Genomic DNA, 19,803 nt, shown 5'->3' with positions numbered 1-19,803 from the left:
AGTGGCCCCATGCACAGTGCAGGCTCATCCTGGGGAACATGTGACAAAGAGAACGCAGACCGGGGAGTGAGAGCTGCTCCAAACACAGACACAACAACACCTGCTGCCCTCACACACACCTCTGGTATCAGAAGATACAGTCATTCATCATTTAGAGAGAAGCTCATCCACCTCACACTGTACTTTATTGTGTATAGAGCATTTTTTAAGATGCCAAATAATTTGAACGAGAAGTTTTTTGTTCATAAATGCAAATAATTGATTGTTATTTGCCTTTAAAAACATCTGCAGCTGTAAAAAAATTAAGTGGTTTTCCTTATTATTAACCACAGAATTACTGATGATGACCCATTCAAAACCCAAACTCATATCAGCTCCAGGTCTCCTCAGATCTTATGTAGGTGAATATTTCCACATTGCCCCCCCCACCCCCCCTGTCTGTTTTTTATGTCAGAGTTGTTATCGTTCAGCATGTTCCATAATACTTTCATAAATCCTCTCCACTCTCCGAGATGGTGGAATAATGGGCCTTGTCGGCCACCCGCATTTTACTGTGCTGTAAAAATAATGAAAGTCATATTGCGCTGCGGTTTGAAATGTGCGCAGGCGAGCGGCGCAAGTTTGAAGGAGGTCCCGACATGTTTTCTGAACTGCTGAGGATTTTCTGTATTACAAGACGTTTTCTGGAAAGATGTGCGCAGAGTGTTTCTGGAGCAAAGTCGACACTTAGAGGAGGATTTTAATAACATGGTATAAAATATAGATGGAGGAAGATATGTTTATTTATTAGGTCAGTGTTTAAAAACAGTGACGTGTCAAAAGACCTGTAAATAAAATGTAGATGTCAAACTTTTTCACAAAGCTGCAGAGATTCACACCGTCAGGCACCGAGAAAATAAAATAGTATTTTATATATAAAACAACAAAAAATAAAACTAAATCCATATATTTGCCTCTAATATAATTACTTATTTTCACACATTTTATAGAATATACTACAAATGAACTGTTTCACAGGTAGCACAAACGAGTAACTTTCAATTAAATAAATAAATAAATAAATAATTTTCTTCCCCAGAACGAGCATTTAAATTTCAACTATCTAACTAATTGATCTTTAAATTCTAATAAATTAATGAACATAAATATTGTTTGCTTGTTTTTGTTAATTTACATGTTGACTGTAGATGAAGTGATCAATTATTTATAAATTTATTTACGGTTTAATTCACATAACTTCAGGTGGGAAAAAAAACGAACACAGCAATTAGTCCATTAGTAAAAAAAAGAATGTTAATCATTGTGCAAGACTGTGTCCAAGTAACTGCACGCATCCGTGTGTGTGTGTGTGTGTGTGTGTGTGTGTGTGTGTGTGTGTGTGTGTGTGTGTGTGTATGTTCGTGTGTGCGCGCGCGCGCGTGTGAGAAGTTGTGTTACAGGTTTTATTGTATGATTTTATTTTTATAGCACTTTTCAACAAGACAATTTCATTCATTACCGTTCATATATACATCGAGGCTTAACAAATACAACTAAACTAAAAACACATACATTAACAGGATCTGTAGATAAACTAGAGTCAAATTTAATGGAAAAGTTGAATAAAATAGGAGAACGAGAGTTTCAGCTACAATCCGGTTCGAATAAACAGTTTAATAATTAACATAAAGTTATAGAAAGTAAGATTTAAGCCTTGATTTAGAAGAACGTTTTAATGTTATTATTATTATTAGCCTATTGTTAGAATTATTGTAGTTATCAGTAGTAATAGTAGTAGTTGTAGTATTTTTGTGTTTCTCTAATCCCGGTGAAACCACCTGACCTGAGCGCTGAGTGAAGGTGTATTGATTCCCTCAGTATTTCTGCCCCCGTGTGGTGCAGGGACACTCATTTATCCTGAGAACAAAAGCGACCCTGAACTACCCACTGAACTATTTAACTACCAACACTAGTAGTCACCATTAAACTGAGTGATCCTGCGGGAAAACTGCAAATAAACATGGAAATTCAAGATGATAATAATAATAATAATAATAATAATAATTATTATTATTATTATTATTATTATTATAAGTGATCGTCCTGACTCCCACTGTGTCTTTAAACGTCACACACAAATACAAGCAATTCTGCCAACATGTGAACAACTGTAACCAAATGTCAAATCACCATTATGACTTTCCGCTCTTTTGTAGTGAATTTTCTCCAGCGAAGAATATTTGAGGAAAAAAAAAACATATTGTTCTTAAGCATCTCTGGTAAATTGTCTCCATGTTTGTTTCAGTCAAAAGTGTCCATCTGCGTTTCCCCTGCCAACATTTGATGGGCATGTACAGTGGTTTGTGCAGCTATCGAGACACAACAAGCACTGGATGTGGAAGCATGTGTGTGTGTGTGTGTGTTTTTTTTTTCTGAATGTAAATTTAGTATCTCAAAGTTTCCAAAAGCTTCAAGTCCTCAGATACAGACGAGTGTGTCCATAAATTTCCATTTTAATGAGGTTTTCTTGCAGGGAGTCTCATCTTTGTGGACTTTATGACTTCATACATAATTATAATGGTAACTCTATGTGTCAGAGGAAAACCTAAGCTATGTGCCGCCGAGGGAAACACTAAAGTTTTATTATAGCAGGGCATCTTCGAGTCTCTCTGACGTATGATTCTTGAACTCATTAGCGAAAAAAGCAGAGGAATTATGTCCAGAACAAGTTTCAGCAGACATTTACTACAGACTGTGTCGGTTAAAGGACGGGTAGATGTCTTCATAAGCAGGTGGACGGGGGGCCGGGTAGAGCTGCTGTCATCACCACGTCCTCTTCCACCCTCGTCCGTCTCCTCAATCCTTTCACAGGATGAATAACATTGAGAGAAGATCTGGCTAATACCCAAATGTTTACAGCCCCAATTGGTTTTGCTTTAAGTACATTTCAGGGAGCAGATTGGCCTTTAAAAGAAAACACTGAGGTTGAGCAATTTCTCCCTTGATCATTCCTCTATTTGGCATTAACCACTGGAAACGCACTGCAGCAGGTCAGAAGTTGTGACAACATAAGTGAGAGCTGGTGAGCTGAGCATGTGTTCATATGATCGGGCAGCAGTTTATAGTTACTCTAGGTTAACTGTATTATTCCCGCTGTCTGTTTGTATTAAAGTGAATTACTTTTACTGGAAACCTGCTGGGAGTAATCATCTAAAAACAATAAAAAGAAATGGAATGCAGCTTTTTTTTTTGGTATTATTTGGTTTCGCAGGACGTCTGTCGCAGGACGTTTGATTGGATTTCAAATAAATGGGATCCCGCAATTAGTGGTAAGAAATTGCTTTTTGTGAACGTGCATAACGTTACGTTCCCCTCAGCATTTTTTTTTGCAGGAACAGGTGGGAAAATAAGACGAACTAAAAGAATGCACGTGATTCCCTTACAAAGCACACACAGTGTATATACTGTTAAACGTCTATGATATGTTATATCTCTGGAGGGTGATTTAATGAGAAGATGAGGAGTATTTTTCCCCATTTTATTGATAAAAGGCTTATTTCATTTTCAGAGAATGTTACACTGATGACTCTCTTTTCATCATCTCCTCTTTCCTAAAATAATCCAGCTTTATTTTTGTTACTTTGTGAAAATATGCTCACTTAACTGCGTTAACTGTTATAAAGATTAATTGCACCATAATTGGCCGATTGGAGCAGTGACGGCCAAAAACACTTCAGGCCGAGTGAAAATAGATCTAAACTCTGGCACAGTGTGTCTGTGTAAATGAGCGCCGTGAGAAGCTGTGGGATTTTCACACACACGCATCGGACACAAGGTCTAATCTGCTCTAGAGTTTCGACATGGTGCATGCTGGGTAATAAGCAAAACCCAGCACTTATAGGGGGAATGCATTCCCTGAAGTTGTGCACCTGAAACTGATGCATTAGTACACGTTTGAGTGATTGAGGAACTCGGCAGGATTAGAATGCGTAAGCCTTAACCCCTCTAACTCCAACCTCAACCCTAAACCAATGCAGGTGCACGACTTCTAAAATCACAGGTTCAACACAGCAGAATGTTCAAGTGAAAGCAGACGTTAGCAGGGCTGAAACTCTGTGTTCGAGGCTTGTGCTTTCTCTAAAGATGGAGGGATGTCTACCGTGCTGTACTTGCATCCCCTGCTTTCTGATCTGTGGTCCTCTGCTGTGAAAGCTGCAGAGGACCATCCACACAGTAAACAGCGTCACGAGGAGGAAGGGCGGCATTCACTGAGCTGCCAGCCTGGAAATCAATAGCCTGCCGTACATCCTGGATCAAAGATTTATAGGCAGGCGGAATACACAGCATTGTTGTAGCACTGTGCAGAACGATGGGTCGATTTATGCAACTTAACGTACAAGAAAGTCCCCTCGAGCTCTGCTCCGTCCCAGGCGTCACAAGCGCCTCTTTGTCCAACTGTCTGCAGCTCCAGCAGGACGTGACGCTGAGCCTGCAGGCGCTGGTGAGCATGAACGTGCCCCCAATGGAGATCAGCATTGGCCCCAGCAGTTGGGTCCACTCAAAGCTGGAGTTGGATTGGTAGCGTTGCCGACCAGAGCCAGGAAGACTCCTGACAGCAGCAGGGCATTTCCAGGCTTTTCCACATCCAGGAAAGTGTCTGCCTGGCGAGGGCGTGGAGCAGGTGCGACCGTCTGAGTCGGGTCACCAGGTGGCCCACTGAGCGCTGCTGCAGGATTTCTAACCCTGCCGGTCTCCGTTACAGGACCACTGCACCACCATCCCAGTCCAGAAACCTCGAGGTCTCTGCAGTGTAACGTGTGCGGACACTGAATCTGGGCCACTGTGCCTCCTCCAGTGAACACAGAGTCGAAGAGGGTGAACACAGAGTAACTGAAGACTCTCAGCTGCCAAAGAGGACGAGTTATAAGTTAACCTGCTCCAGAGAAAACATGGCACCAGTGTTGGTCACTGTGGTCAAATGAAAACTTCTCTATTTCAGCGTGTGTGAAACAACTTGCGGACAATGTGAGTATGGTTGAATAATGTCTGTCTTCACATAGAAGTGCCGGTTGGTAAACTGGGGCAGTTTGTAGCAGACTAAATCCATTTGGAAAGAAATTATACAATGTGATAAACATTCTCGTACACGATACAACATCAGAAAGCCGTCAATATTTGTCTATTGTGTTCATGTTTTAGTTTGGTATGTGTAACCAAACTGCAGACATGCATGACGTGAGGTAATAAGACCACGAGAGGAGATCTGCTGTGTTTCAGGTCCGTCTGAGAGGCTGAGGAGCAGGGGAGAGAGGGAGTCCTCCTGCACGCACAGAACGTGATCCGAAATCCATCCTGTCACATGTCATTTCACACAAACACGTCTCCCGACTGCGCTGTTATGCATAACATATCAGCGACGGCTCATGGCTGCACTAGTCGAACAATCAGTCTAGCATGTTAAATGGAAGGGCTTAAAAACACATCACGCTATACGTGTTACAGTCAGGGGCTAAATGAGCTGCACACCAAGTGAAAGCCACACGGAACACGCAGGTTGGAAGACCCTCAACACTCAGCCAGGGTGTGGCAGAGGTAAGAGAGTGCTGAGGCTCACGTAAGTTTCATATGAGAAACTATGAGAAGAAATATTTTTGTTATGCTTTAGAGACAAAAACAGTGTGAAAATGTTGCATCACGATCACAGTGACCAAAATGATCGTGGTTATCAGTATTATCAGCATTTGTTTGTAATTTGACGACAGTGGATGTTAGAATTTGTTACAGCCTCCACCTGGCTGCTGCTCCTTCCGCCATGTTTTTAACAACACACAACTAATGCTGCCCCTGCATCTTGGAGACTTGCTGAATTTTGGTTGGTTCTGGACAGCATCAACCAAATCATCACGGTAATAACAGTAATTATAACAGTAATTCAAGATTAAACATATACAGTGAAAGCGTCACTTCATCCCTATTGTAGTTGCCAGTCTTTTTTCCTCCAGTATTATCTCATTTATTAATAGTGAGTGTGCCTCCTTCACGGGCTGCAGCAGAGCAGTCTGCAGAACAGCCAGACGTGACTCCGTGTGCTACAGTAGAAAAACACCTATGTTCATGAATGTTTAATTCCGAATGCAAACACGGTGACATGCAAACATGTTTTTCAGTTGAATTTCCGAGCAGTCTGCTCGTGTCCCAGCGGACAGCTTGCATTTATAAAAGCACATCCACACATCCGCATGGCATGAAACCAGCCTGCCAGTTGGAAAGGATGGATCATGTGCAGCTCATGGCGAAGCCAAACAAAAGGTCTTCAAACACACACAGGGCCAGTCGCTGATCACAACAAACCTGTGTGTGTGTGTGTGTGTGTGGATCAAAACCATCGCTGTGAGGACATTTTGGCCAGTTAGGATTAGAATGAAGTTTAGGTTAGCGTTAGAGGTTGAGTTAGGTTTTGGGTCAGGCCTTTCGTGGTGATGGTTAAGTTTAAGTTAGGTTGGGGAATACGTTACGTCAATATCTGTCCTCACAACTATAGGAAGACAATAACGTGTGTATGTGTGTGTGGTTGTTTACCAAAGACTCAGCTCATTTCACTTGGCACTAATGAACAAAGGGACATGTAACTATACAAAGAATCCATATGAGTGCAGTGTTTAAAGAACCCCCCAGAAGTGAAGCTGCACACCCTCTTTCAATTAGCAAACTCCAAATATTTATGGACTGAACATTTCCTCTATGGAAGAAGGAGAGCTCTGTCTGTGTCTCCTGTTGACTCATGTATTGATCCCCTGAGTCTACGCTTCATTTCATTTGACTTCAGCTCTGCCACCTTTTACCTTCTAATTCCTGATGTCTGTCTGTATGTGGAACGCATATCCCATGAACCATTCATCTTATCGGCCTCACACTGTGTATTGTTAAAAGACCAAGGAAGTGCAGTGTCAAATTTGATGCAATATGGACACTTGATAAAGTCAACATTAATAAATATTGAAGAGGTGACCAGTGTTCAGTAGCAGTCAGTGAGCCTTCAGTCTGTGGACAGAAATGAACATGTCTTCTTTTACGTCCTCAGATCAGCAGCAGCAGTGGTCGGCAACTGACTGGGTCAAACCAGGGTTCAAAACTACTGCCACATCATTTTAATTATTCGATTTTTTTAATTTCACCAAAAGCGGACTAACACAGACTGTCACCGGTGTCACAGGTGCTGATCTCTGATGTGGCAGCAACACTCATAGAATCACTTCCTGTTAGGCAATTTGTCTTCAAAGTAAAAGCACAACATGTTGATTTTCAGAAACAAAAAGGGCTATAAATGATGATGATGATGCCACGCCCACTTTATTATAAGACGAATTTAAGGAACTCCTCCCACATCAATTCATCTGCTTTATTCGATAACGCATCTAAGCTGCACATTTTGTTCCCAGATCCATCGATCTTTCCTCTTGGCCTCTCTGAAGCTTTTATTTTCTCCTTTGTGTAAAAAGCGTCAACCTGTGTGAACGGTGCCCTTGTGTTTCTCCCCTCTGTGAGGATGGTGTCCTCATCTTTTCTCTGTTTTTGTGAATGGCGTCCCTGTCTCCTCTCCCTCCGTGTGAACTCTGTCCTCTGTCTATCTGTGTTTATGTGACCGGTGTCCTCGTGTTGTCTCGCTCAGTGTGAACTGCACCCTTGTCCCTCCTCTTCCGTGTGAACAGTGTCCTTGTCTCTTGTCCCGCTGTGTGAATGATGTCCTTGTAGATTCTCTCTCTGAGTCAAATGTGTCCTTGTCTCTCTCTGTTTGGGTTTAATGGTGTCTTTGTCTCTCTCCCTCTGTGTGTTTTAATTTCCCATATTAAAATGTTCCTACTGCTATTTCAGTCAACACCGTACTTACATTCTTTGCATTCATGTCTGTGCGAGAAAAGGGTTAGTCCTCTGTCGTCCTCCACTTCACATTTACTTTCTTCATTTTTAGTTAAAGGGTTTTTTACTTATTGAGAATAAATAGTAAATATAGAGATCTCCAAAGCTGAGGCAAGTATCTGATTTATGATTGATTTGACTTGACTAGAAAACATCTGAAATGATTTCTCCCATTTATATTTGACATGGTCTGTTGCTGCAGTCAAATCATAAGGAACCTGCGTGTCTCTGTATCATATTCAAAGAGAAACGACGCAGTAATGTTGGGGGTTTGCCGGCCCATTAGAGAAAGGACTGAAGGACGACCACAGGATTTAAGATGTGACCATTTCTCAGTCATCCCCTCCCCCCCAAACACACACGCTTACCATGACAAATAGCCTGTGACGTGCCTCTGTGAACATGGCACGGAAGGGTCCACTCCCACTCCCCAGGGCTGACGAGGCAGCGGAGTCTGCCAGTAGATGGGACTCTGAGCGTCTCATCACCGGATCTCGGTTCTTACTCCCTCGTGTCACCTTTCCAGCAGTGGTCAGAGAAAGGTGAAAATATAACTGTGGTATTTATGTTGCTGTCTGTTTGCATTTGGCAGGAAGATCACACCTAGGTTTAGCATGTCCCCTGACTCAGTGTCATGGATGTGCAGCGTGGTGATGTACAGGTTTCACCATGAAATGAGCCAATTAGATTGTATAATTTAATTACTTCAAGCTGCTTACACCCTTGAAATGTACATGTTAACTTTAAATTCAGGTTATATAAAGGTACAACCCTTTCCGAATGACGGTATCCCTATGGAGACGGGGCTTAGCGTGTCAAAATCGCATTGCAGAGGTCAAGTCGTTTCTTTCTGCAGGGGATATTGACAGATTAAATGCTTATTTTACTTTCTACTTTTTCGTGTTGACAAATAGAATCAGACAGCAAGAAGTTTTAATGGCACCTGAGGTATGTTTCAAAGCACATTTCAAAGATATCTGGCATAAATGGCTCCAGAGCTCTGATGACTTGATTACTATAAATCTTTTAAAGCCTATAAAAGAGAAACTGTGAGGGAAATGTCCGCTCCTTAGTCCCTGCATCCACCTCCAAGTTGACCTCTATAAGGAGGCAGGATTTTTGACTGGTTGTTTGTTTTATTTCTGAGTTATTAGATGTTATATTTTAAGGTAAATCCCAATATGATTCCCTAAAGATTGAGAGTAAATATTAATTGATTGATCGATCAGTTGTAAAGCTGATGATCTTCTGGTGTCAGGGAGGCAACGGTAATTTGTCTAAGACCTTTCACAGTGATACATTTCCTGTCAGTTTAGTTAACGCTGAATTGTGTTCATACTTTTATTGCCAGGGGGAAACGGTTGTCAGAGGCCAGCTTGCCGAGTGGAAAATGTGACAGATGCCTTTGGATGTGAGTCTGACATGTTCGGGCTTTGAGTTATTCTAAAGGGGTCTTCTGGGTTTTGGAGTGAGCAGCAGAAGCACAGGAGAGGGATCCATATTAATGCAATAAACTTACACCATCCTTGTTTGTTCAGATGGTTTTTCTTGCGGCGAAGAGGGAGATCAAATGGGCTCATCAATTATAAATTGTCCGTAAATGTTACTGATGTGGGCCTTGCTCTCCGGATTGTAGAATAACTCATCTCTATGGCTCCTGTGGGCCGTTGGACAAACACAACTGTGAGGATGGACAACAAAGATGAAATGCTCCCTTTGCTCCGAGACCGTTTCACGGAGCTGATTCTGACATTCAGGCTCTATCAATCGATACCAGACACAGGCACCCCAACCACCCCTGACCCCACAATTCCCTTTGTTTCTCTTAAAGGAGATTGACATATATGGATGTTTGCATGGTAAATATGGAGCCACAGTCGGCAGCCAGTTAGCTTAGCTTAGCAAAGAGACTGTGGTAAAACCAATGACTGTATATAACGACAGAGGATGTGTCTCTGCTTCCTCCTGTTATCCAGAAATGAAGCCAAAATATCAAACGCCGCCATCTTGCACGATTGAATCTAGAGTCTGCAGAGTAGCGATTTGGAGATGGAGCCACAGTATCGAGGTCCCGGTGATGTACACAGTCTCAGCTGTCAATCATGATGTTTTACCCTGTCTTCATATCATCAAACAACTAATTGAAACCAAACTTACCCGAAAAACAAACACTTGAACAAACATTAGTGTGATAAGAACTACCAAAATCACTGAAACCATCTTGCAAGGAAATTATTTAACGTGTACTTTGATTTTTTCAGTGTGGCTCATGTCCAATCCAAGAACATGGAGGATGCAGTATTGTTGTACAAACAAGACAAGTTGTTAATTATCTCATTGTAGATTCATATTTAACAGACAGACCAAGGAGTGGTGTCATTCGTCCCATGTAACTGTTGACAAAACCACAAATAACTTTATTTCAAAAACATAATGTCAAACTATTCTTTAAGAGGAAGTTTTTTAACCCGCTATACCCAAATAAGGTACAATGTGTTAATCAGTCAACCTGCTCGTGTTTGTGGAAGTTTTTTAAAATTATATTTACCTTCCAGCTGGCTGGTGGTTTCCCAGTTTGGATCGTGTGGTCACATGGTGAATAACTGGAAAAATGAATTCCAGACTGGAAAAACTCACGTGAATGCAACTTCAAGTGGGAACAATAACACGGAAAGATGGTGAACACTTTGGTACACAAGTTGCCATCAGTTTACGTAATCAATCAACATGCATTTTTTTTTACAATCAGCTCTGAATAAACACAAGCAATTTGTTTTCATCATCCGTGTTTTCTCCTTATTCACATTCCGAATAACACGAGAAAACACAGTCAGCAGATGCTGAGCTGAATGACCTGGCTGTGGCACATGTGTGCACGTAGTTTGGATCCACTCATGTATCTCGTAGGAAGAAAGCAAATACATGTATTCCCCCTACAAGCAAGTGAAAACTTTCAAACTTTCACAATCTAATTTGTCTTCACTAGCCTGCTCACCTGTGTAGCCCAAACACTCAAGACTCACACACATCGTCTCAAGTCGTATAAAACGCATGGCCACTCACAAAAGCCGACACGTGGAGCAACACGGTTTCAGGATATGACTTCAGCTCACATATCTCACTCCGGCCTTTCAGAGAATAACATCACACACAAGAGACCCTAAGATCTCTTCACGTTCGTCTGAGTGAGGCGGACAGGGGAAAGTAGAGTCAACGCTGATGGCTCACACATGTTGCTGCATTTCAAACTGCGAGGAGGAGGTTCTCAGGCCGCAAGGCATGGCCGAGTGTGTAAATAGGCACACGGTCATGATGTGGTGCTGAGCGCGTACGCACAGACATGCATACATGCTCCTGAGCGAGGCGACTGCGTGGAGTTCTCGCAGTGCAAACACGTTAACATGTGTAGCGTTCAAACTTTTCATGTTCTCCCCTCCTGCATGTCAGCAGAGGTTAGTATAAACCTTTTGACATGGATTAGGCTCCTAAAAAAACTGACAATAGATTTGTTTTTTTTATCTTGTCGTTTTTCTGACCTTTCAGTCTCCAACATCTCATCAGTGAAATCTGTATATTTGGGGGGATTTATAGGGCTTTAAAGGGCCGGTTCAGCTCCGCACACATTTGTTTTTCCCTCTGTGCCTGAGAGCTATCTGTCAATTCAGGTCATTTCAGCGCGATTTTGAAATGTTTCAACCTTTCCTCCGAGCCCCGCTGAAGCATAGTCACCAAATTGTCTCCAGACAAAAGGAAAGATGATAATGTTGAATCTTCCAGAAGTGATTTTTGTTTCTTTGACTGAGTCAGAGCCAAATACAAGAGGTTTAATTCTGCTGTAAAAAGAACTGATCATCAACATGTCATCGTGACTCATTGAGTTTATTGTTCTTCCCATGATGACAGAGGTAGCAGCTTAGACATTACGGCCTCTGTGACAGTTCTCCACCTGCCTAATGTTTGAGAAAAACACAATTCACAATTCCATTAATTCCCGAGCTAAGCAGCAAGCATTGAATAAAGTAATCAGGCTTCATTTCAAGTAGAAAGGTTCAAGACATATTTACCATATTTCAGGCAATACATCTGGTAATTATCAAGACATTTTAGTGAGATAACTGTCCTTAAGACTTGCACTATAAACACTTACTGTTCATTTCCAAGGCTTAAAGAAATCACACAGAACACACTTGAAGTAGTCATTTTCATATATTTGTATATATTCATATATTACACATTTAATACAGGCACAATGAGAAATCATAAAGTAGAGACAAAAAGTGGCTGATATTGGTAAAAATGTACAATTTATGAGAATCATTTACAAAATGTTGCTCTTCATAGAACATATAAAGAAAGAAAATGAAAGTGACCTAGAAATGAGCCTTCAAAAAGTTATTTAGAAAGTGTTGCGGGGACAGCAAGAACCAGCTTGCTAATACTGAATATACCTACAGAATCTGTGAAGTCCATTTTTTTTAATGCATTTGGTTCATCTGACCAAAAATCCTGGACAGAATCGATTACGGGGGGATCACAGAGCAACATGTTGATTTTTCGCTGTACAAACTTCTGGTGCTACAATTTTAGGATTTCATATAAACTCATTCATTTCAAACATTTGGCTGATTAAAAGTTCAACAGACAACAACGGTGTCCGGCTCTAAGATATTATTAAAAGCTTGAGTCTTAATCCAGCTACTAAAGAATCATACAAAACATTAAAAACATTATGAATTTATGAATAGATTTAATCACCCTGGCAAGATATGATCAATCCTGAAGTTTCCAAGTGAGACATTAAATGAATCAAATGAGGGTTTGAGTTTAGAACAGCTGTAAACCAGTTAAAAAGTTTTATAGCACTGACAAAGTGATTAAACATGAGTCTGAACTGTCGTCTCCTAAAATCTTATTTGAGGTCAGTTGGCCACAGGATGCACAGCGTATGAAACTCCTGCCTCCCACAAGGTTTCATCCATATTCAATCACAGCTTCCACGCAACTTATTGCATCTCCAGATGAGTCACATACCGACACACCAACCAATTTCAGGATCATCGCGGGGATGAGGTCAACGAAAGTATGTCCGACACACAACATAACGTAAAATACTCCATCTAGAAGTACAACAGCCTCTAACAGCAGCAGCAGCAGCAGCAGCAGCAGCAGCAGCGAGCCCTCCAAACGTGACACATTTCCACTCATCCTTTTTTCTACACGCGCTCCTGCTGTACAAGAGGCTGAAGCTTATCCCAGCATGCACTGTGCGAGAGGCAGGACCCATCAGTAATCTATTACAGGGCAATGGCAACACTGTGTCACAGCATGTAACCACACTGGATTACACAGTGTAGTAGAGCAGTTGGTTTAAGGCATTTCAATCGTTAGTTTGGCCTTAATGTGCTACTGTTCTCAAACATCACTAATGCTCAGTGAGTATGTGACAGGTTGAGGTCGACTGACGAGTACAGAAAAGAAGACGAGATATAAAAACTAAAAATGAGTTCAATGATCAAACTCAATCCAAGAAGGCAAACGTGACAAACTAATTTCTGGAAGACTGTTGGCTTGTAAAAAGAGGCGACATTTTCCCTTCGGTATCCAAATAGAGCTGTAAAAAACACAACTGGCACAACGTCGGTGCTGTTCTCATGAACTGTACTGGAGTTTACAAAACAAGTTCGATTCAGGCACATTTCTCCAACGATAGGGCACAAAAGTTTGATTTTAAAAAAACACAGCCAGTTTAGAAAAAGCTACGACTTTTTGGGGTAACGCCCTTGCAATTTTTTTTAAGTACCTAACAATTTGACACAATGTTTAAGATTGGTGAGAAGAATAGAAATTTGGGGTTCAAATGTAGAAAAAAAGACACGTCGTGACTGAAAGGGGAATTTAAAAGGGGAAAAATATTATAAATTTTAAAAAGACCCCACTGATCACAAAGCCCATTATGGGTGATTGTTTAAAAAACTCCACGCATGTTACCACAGAGAAATGTAGCTTAAATCTAGAACAACCCAGATCTGGGTAAAACATTGAAGCACTTTTGTTACCTACTGATCCACAGAATAAGACGAGGCACTGAGGTCAGATTTAGTTTTTTGCATTTTGTTTGAAAGCACTTCAAAGTTAGTTTCAAGATCAAGCTTGTGCCACGAGAAAGTGAGAGAGGGGTGAGACAGATTCTACCTTCATGGCTTCATTGCACATGAAACAAAACACGAAAAGACTACTTGTGCGGAGGCGAAGAGAACGATCGGCAAACAAAAGTGATTTGAGAACTAAGCCAGAGCTGGTGGAGCAGAAGATTCAGCGTTAATATTTACAAGATCAGAGGAAAAAGAGAGACTTCTCTTCTCTTCTCTTCCAGACAGAAATGGTTTTGTTTTAAATTCCTCAAAGGCTCTTGAAAAGAAGAACAAACATAAGCGGAAAAAAAGATTGTTAGTGCACTTTTTTCTTTCTTTTTTTTTTTATGATTTCAAAAAACAATATAGATTTATATCTAATCCATAAATCGTTTCTGACTATACAAAAGTGAACTGATGAGAAAGCATTATTCCACTTCATATCTACACAGTTCCTGAAAGCTCATCTTAGTTTTCTTTTATTCTTTTTTTTTTAGACAGTGTTCAATACTCAGTGCTGTTTTATTGTAGTGAGATTCTTGCCGCCTGGGCAAAAAGCACAGTGGTGCTCAGGTGGATCCAGAGGTTTCGGAGGCTAAAGTTGCCAAGTTGTGTGTAGAGAGAGATGTATGTATGTGAACCAGAGCGGGGGGGGCCACCTCAGCAATCTGCCATATAACGTCCTAAAGAAGAAGAACACAGGGGACAGTTTGAGTTGTTGATGCATTATATCAGAATCAGGTGAGTATGGATGGTCAAGCGTGTGGCATACCTGAGGCGAATCTCTTCTTGCTGAGAGAAAGTCTGTATCCAGGCCCCTGGAGCTCCATGTCCACTCCGGACAGGGTGCTCCCCTCGTTCATAAACTGCACTGCCATAGTGGAGGGGTTTGACGGACCGCTCGACAGCTCGAACTTGGCCCTCAGCGATCCAGCACCTGGGGTCAAACACAGACAAGTACATTCAAACTCCAGCGACTGGTTCAGGGCTGCACCACAAAATCCACAATCACGGATTCTGCTTAACAAATTTGTAAGAACGGACAATTAAAAAGATTCCATACCTTCATTTTCAGACCTTTCTGAGATGTCAGTCAGCTTCCACAAACACTTATTTTGCTCGGAATTCCTAAAATTAGAGGGGGGGAAAAAAAGCTTAGCGGGGACATATACTTTTTCAGTTTTTCTTCCTCTGATGTGTTACAGTTTTGTGGATATGAAAGTCCAAAAGTTTGAAAAACCCAAAGTCCGCTAGGAAATCTATTCCTGAAGCTCCTGAAACGCCTCATCAGTAGTCCGGCCCATTCTTCCGGGGTGTCAAGATGTGACATGACATCACAATGCCATGCATTTGCATAATGCACGTCAAGCAGCTGGTCTTACGCCTGGTGCACACTGCATTATCGGGGGGGGGGTCTTAAAGAGACAGGAGCTAAAACTAAGTGTTTCAGACAGAGGCTGAAAAGAGGAGCTGCAGAAATGGGAGGAAAGTGACGTGTGTTCCGAACATGAGAGCAACTAAACCCAAACTGAAATGATGAACCTGAATACGAGCAGAATACGTCTCCTTTAAGTCTCCTGTTCAACTGAGATGCATCACACATGTTGTGCTCCAGTGCCACATCTCACCATATGGAGTTGGGCAGAGACTGCATGTTGGTGACTCCTCCGTCAACAGGCACTAAGATCTGGACGTTGGTGAGCTGCCCAGGAGAGGCCATGGAATCTGGGTTGTAGCGGTAGTCTACCCTCAGGTCTGTTGTAGTGTCTGTACACTTCCAGTACACAGCCATGTTTAGAGGCGTGGAATGGATCCCATCAGACAACACCTGAACACAGCAGCGCAGTGAATTAAAGAACAGTCAGTATGAACAGCATTTTGAACAATTAACAGTGATTTTTGTTAATATCCTTTCCTACAATGAACCTATCAAACCACGCAGCATTAATCTCAATGTTTTGACACAAATCTAGTTGGTCCCTGTGCTGAAAACAGAACCAAAGCACAACTCATTTCACTAAACAGAAACCAGGACCAAGACCAACTCTTCTCACATCACCAAACGTTTTTTGACCAGACTCAGCAGATTTATGGATTCTTTTTAACACTTCAATTAATTGATATTTGTTCCTAAGTTTCTCAATTCACCTCTCGTGAACTAAAACTCCTATTTATTTATCAGGAGAACTCTACAAGTGGCAGTACGACCTTAAGATGTTTGTGAGGTTTGTTCGCCAGCCTGAGTCATGAAGCGGGATGCGTGATGACAGTCTGGTCAAACCAGGTGAACGATCCCCGGGAGGATATTTAACCCCAACCTGCTCTAGGACTGCAGCTGACTAAGTGACAATAGGAACTTGAAATTAAAAACTATAAATTGATATTGCAAATTAAAAAAGATTTTGGTCATTAGTTTCATGCACACAGTTCATTCTGACTAAATGATATGCAACCACTTCTCTTTATGAAAAAAATTTGTCTGTAACTTTGGAACATGGCTATCGAAGCTCTTTCAAATAAAAAAATATACATTCTACATGATCTATGTTTCTCTCTCTCCTCTGCCCTTGCGTTCATGTTGGTTTTTTTGGTGCTTTTCTCTCAGGCTTGTTTGAAGTGTGAATCACTTTGGGGAAAATGTGTTTTCAGACAGCATTCTTCGACTACATTTATTTGATCTAGATTATGCCCCCGGCTGGACGCTGGCTGACAGACCTGGTATTTTAGGATGTCCACATTGTAGTAGGAAGCTGAGGGATTCTGATCAGAGGCTTTTCTGAGGTAGGACGTCAGCGCTTGCATGTTGAACCAGAAGTCCTTGGAATTTGAGTCACTTTGGGAAGGATCACTGGATAAAGAGCAAGCAGTTAGAAATATACACACACGCACACAGACACACACACACACGCGCACACACACGCGGAATTATCAGAGACTCAATTATTCATTGCTCTTCTTGGCTTTGTGTGTAAAGCTCCAATAGCTTGGAAAAAATGACCCTGTTTTATCCAACCAGCTACTAAATCATAAATTCCAGTGAATTCAATTAGGCCAGCCATGTGGTCTTGAGGGAACCGGAGCGAGAATCATAAAAAAAAGAAACGTAAAAAGAAACAGAAAACGTTGTCATTTTAGAAATGAACTGGTCACAAACTCTTTGTCTTAAAAATAGTGCTGACAAGTTAAATGGCACGTTGGAACTCCACTGCATGTGATGTAAAACACACACAAAACCCCTTGGACTGAGACAAAAGAGGTGAGAGAAAACATAAAGTGCGTTAAACGAAGCAGCTGTTATATAAAGTTTGCTGTTCTTTGCTATTTTAGGGCGCAAAGTATTTCAGAAAAGACACGAGCTGTTGAGAACCTGGCTGTTAAAGTCTGGTGGAAAATACTTCCTTGACAACTTAATGACGGGTTTATGTCAGATTACTAATTGAATTTCCCCTCGCTGACGCAGACTACATTTCCTCCATTCTCACTCGTATCATCAGGGCCAAACCCTCCTTTGACTCGACCGCAACTCGAACAAGTTATCAACTCATCAAGTCTGCGAGTGTCTTTACACGCAACGCACACACACGCCTGTTTGTATTTTCGCTGCTGTGTGTTCACCTTCACCGGACACCTCACCTGTATAAGAGCTGCTGGTTGGGTAGGATCTGCTCCAGCCTGCTGATGTTCTTCAGTTTGAAGGAGAGGACGGCCGGGGAGGGGTTGGAGGTGAACACCTTGATGATGCCCATGGGGAACGACAGCGTCATGTCCCCCGTGATCTTCACAATGCACCTGTGGAGTGCAGAAGTGTGAATATGAGCTATGTCATAGAGGTATTTAACCTCTGTGGGTCTGTACCTGTGTTGAGTCGTTATGTTTGACAGGCAGATCGTTGAACCCCCACACCCCCACCCTTGTGGGTGGTTGGGGTCCTCTGAGTCAAGGTGTGATTGGCTAGATGATTGACCTGGATGACAATCTTCACAGACAAAGTATCCATGAAACCTTCCTAGTGTGATGTCTTTAAATCTCATGCTCTCTCTGACCAACAGCCCAAAAGACATTAACTAGTCAATAAGCATCTGTTAAAAAGGCATGAAAGCCTCTACTTGAGAAACAGAATCTAAAGAATTTTTTAAAGACCTGAACAATTAATCTATTATCAAAATTACTGTTCATTTTTTGCCCCACTTTTCTTTTCATCACTATCACTGAATGCAAAGTCATACTTGACAGATTTGGTCTTTAGCCTGTTAATCCGCTCTTTATATAAAGTTCCGTCCAAGGCCTGTTTAAAGTAGATATCCAGCCTGTTGTTGACTTCTGGATCAATCCGACACATTAGCTTTAGGTTTTAACACATGTCCACATCTGTGAGTCTTAATGTGTGTCTGTCTGCCTCTATAGACTAATATTGATCAAGTTTCAAAATAACTTCTGGGATGAGAAGAGTCTTCCTCCATTTGGGGTCCGTCCTGGGCTGCGGTGGCTAACGACCCACAGCGTGTCTCAACCCTGCACCGCGTCTCTGCTGCATTGCTTATGAAATGTTCCATTTGCTAATCCCTGCAAAAATAAGCTTTTTTTGCACGCCGGCAATTTAACAGCAGTTAACTAATAAAAGGCTGTATGTTTTCACTGCCCCAGACTATAATCTGCCCCATGTAGGTTATCCACTCTGAAAGAATGGTGTCGGACTAACGCAAAACATTCCACACATGCAGAGCGAGGGGGAGATACACTCGGCAAAATTGGCAGCCAAAGACCTACTGAGCAAAGTGTACATTGGCAAGGGACCATGAAGCACAAACACCACGCAATGTACGGTATAACTTATAGCGTCATGTGTGTTATTGTTTAAGTTCAAATATGGACAAAAATGTGAATGCGTGCAGGTCCACGCCGGGTCCTTTGAGCGGTAGGAGGTCATGTGAGACTCACTTAGAAGGATCAGCCCCTTTGAAGTAAGCATTAACCGACTCTGTGAAGGCCACGGCAATGGGCAAAGCATCTTGGGATGCCAGGGTCACAGGGCTGGGACCGCGAGACGTCCCTGAGAAAGAGAAAGGCACAGAGATTCAGGCCTGTTGACTCAGCTGCAGCTCAGACTTCCAGAACATCGGGCTCCAAAGCTCACATCAGAATTAGGAAGGTTTGATCATGCAATGATGCATTATATAATTAAGAATATTTGTATTATTACATCTTGTGCGGTCAGTCATTCATTCAGTGCAAATCAGTACATTCTGTTATTTTTCAAATAAACAGAAATGCGACACGGTTTGAGAGCAGTTCGTGCTACAGCTGCTTTAGTCATAATTAAATACTAGTAGACAGTCGGAATGACCTCAGACGGCACATGAAAACTTAAATTAAGAAAAGATGTAGCAGTCGTATCATTCATTATTTTAACAACTCAAAACAATCAACAACTCTGTATAATGTTAGAAGCTTTTTACAGAAAGACAAATGTAAGAAACATGAGGGCAGATAAATGCAATCACGGCAAAGCAAAAAAAAAAACGGTCCAGTCGTCGATCCAGTCCATTCAACACACTGGTGTTAGTTTTGGTTAAATACAGAGGAGAGTCCTCTTGTATGAACTTCAACCATACCTGCTGGTGTTTCACAGCGCTTCTCAAAGGTAGGCAGCTTCGCTATGAACACATCATCCTCTTTACGCCAAATTAAAAGGCATAAAGGGGAAAGGAGGAGATAAACAAACCCAGAGAGCACAAATGTGAGGAGAGATGCTGCTGAGCGCTGTTGTGAGCCGCTC

At 41.7% G+C, this 19,803-nt stretch overlaps 2 protein-coding genes across 11 annotated transcripts in view; both read right to left on the bottom strand.

The window, feature by feature from the left end:
- Nucleotides 1–2,724: 2,724 nt before the first annotated feature.
- tmem174 (transmembrane protein 174) lies at nucleotides 2,725–8,381 on the bottom strand. Its single transcript, XM_047344549.1, is given in 5 exon segments — nucleotides 2,725–2,784; nucleotides 2,787–2,841; nucleotides 4,139–4,565; nucleotides 4,568–4,883; nucleotides 8,265–8,381. Coding segments are annotated over 5 exon segments (975 nt in total).
- A 3,702-nt stretch (nucleotides 8,382–12,083) lies between these two features.
- The window catches only part of fcho2 (FCH and mu domain containing endocytic adaptor 2), a 44,314-nt gene continuing 36,594 nt past the window's right edge, over nucleotides 12,084–19,803 (bottom strand). For 9 of the 10 annotated variants that reach the window (XM_035184546.2, XM_035184549.2, XM_035184548.2 and 6 more), the window contains 8 exons: nucleotides 19,640–19,699; nucleotides 18,966–19,077; nucleotides 17,661–17,816; nucleotides 16,743–16,875; nucleotides 15,656–15,855; nucleotides 15,091–15,155; nucleotides 14,800–14,964; nucleotides 12,084–14,710 (listed from right to left, as the gene is read on the bottom strand). In XM_035184546.2, coding sequence (XP_035040437.2) covers nucleotides 14,688–14,710; nucleotides 14,800–14,964; nucleotides 15,091–15,155; nucleotides 15,656–15,855; nucleotides 16,743–16,875; nucleotides 17,661–17,816; nucleotides 18,966–19,077; nucleotides 19,640–19,699 — 914 coding nt within the window. In that variant the 3' untranslated portion in view covers nucleotides 12,084–14,687. The remainder of the gene's footprint in view (nucleotides 14,711–14,799; nucleotides 14,965–15,090; nucleotides 15,156–15,655; nucleotides 15,856–16,742; nucleotides 16,876–17,660; nucleotides 17,817–18,965; nucleotides 19,078–19,639; nucleotides 19,700–19,803) is intronic. The other variant, XM_035184552.2, reaches the window with a different exon arrangement.

This window comes from Hippoglossus stenolepis, chromosome 18 (assembly GCF_022539355.2).
Source record: "Hippoglossus stenolepis isolate QCI-W04-F060 chromosome 18, HSTE1.2, whole genome shotgun sequence".
NCBI lineage: Eukaryota > Metazoa > Chordata > Actinopteri > Pleuronectiformes > Pleuronectidae > Hippoglossus > Hippoglossus stenolepis.
Note: the sequence above shows the minus strand (reverse complement) of the source record. Positions and strands in the feature narration are given on the sequence as shown.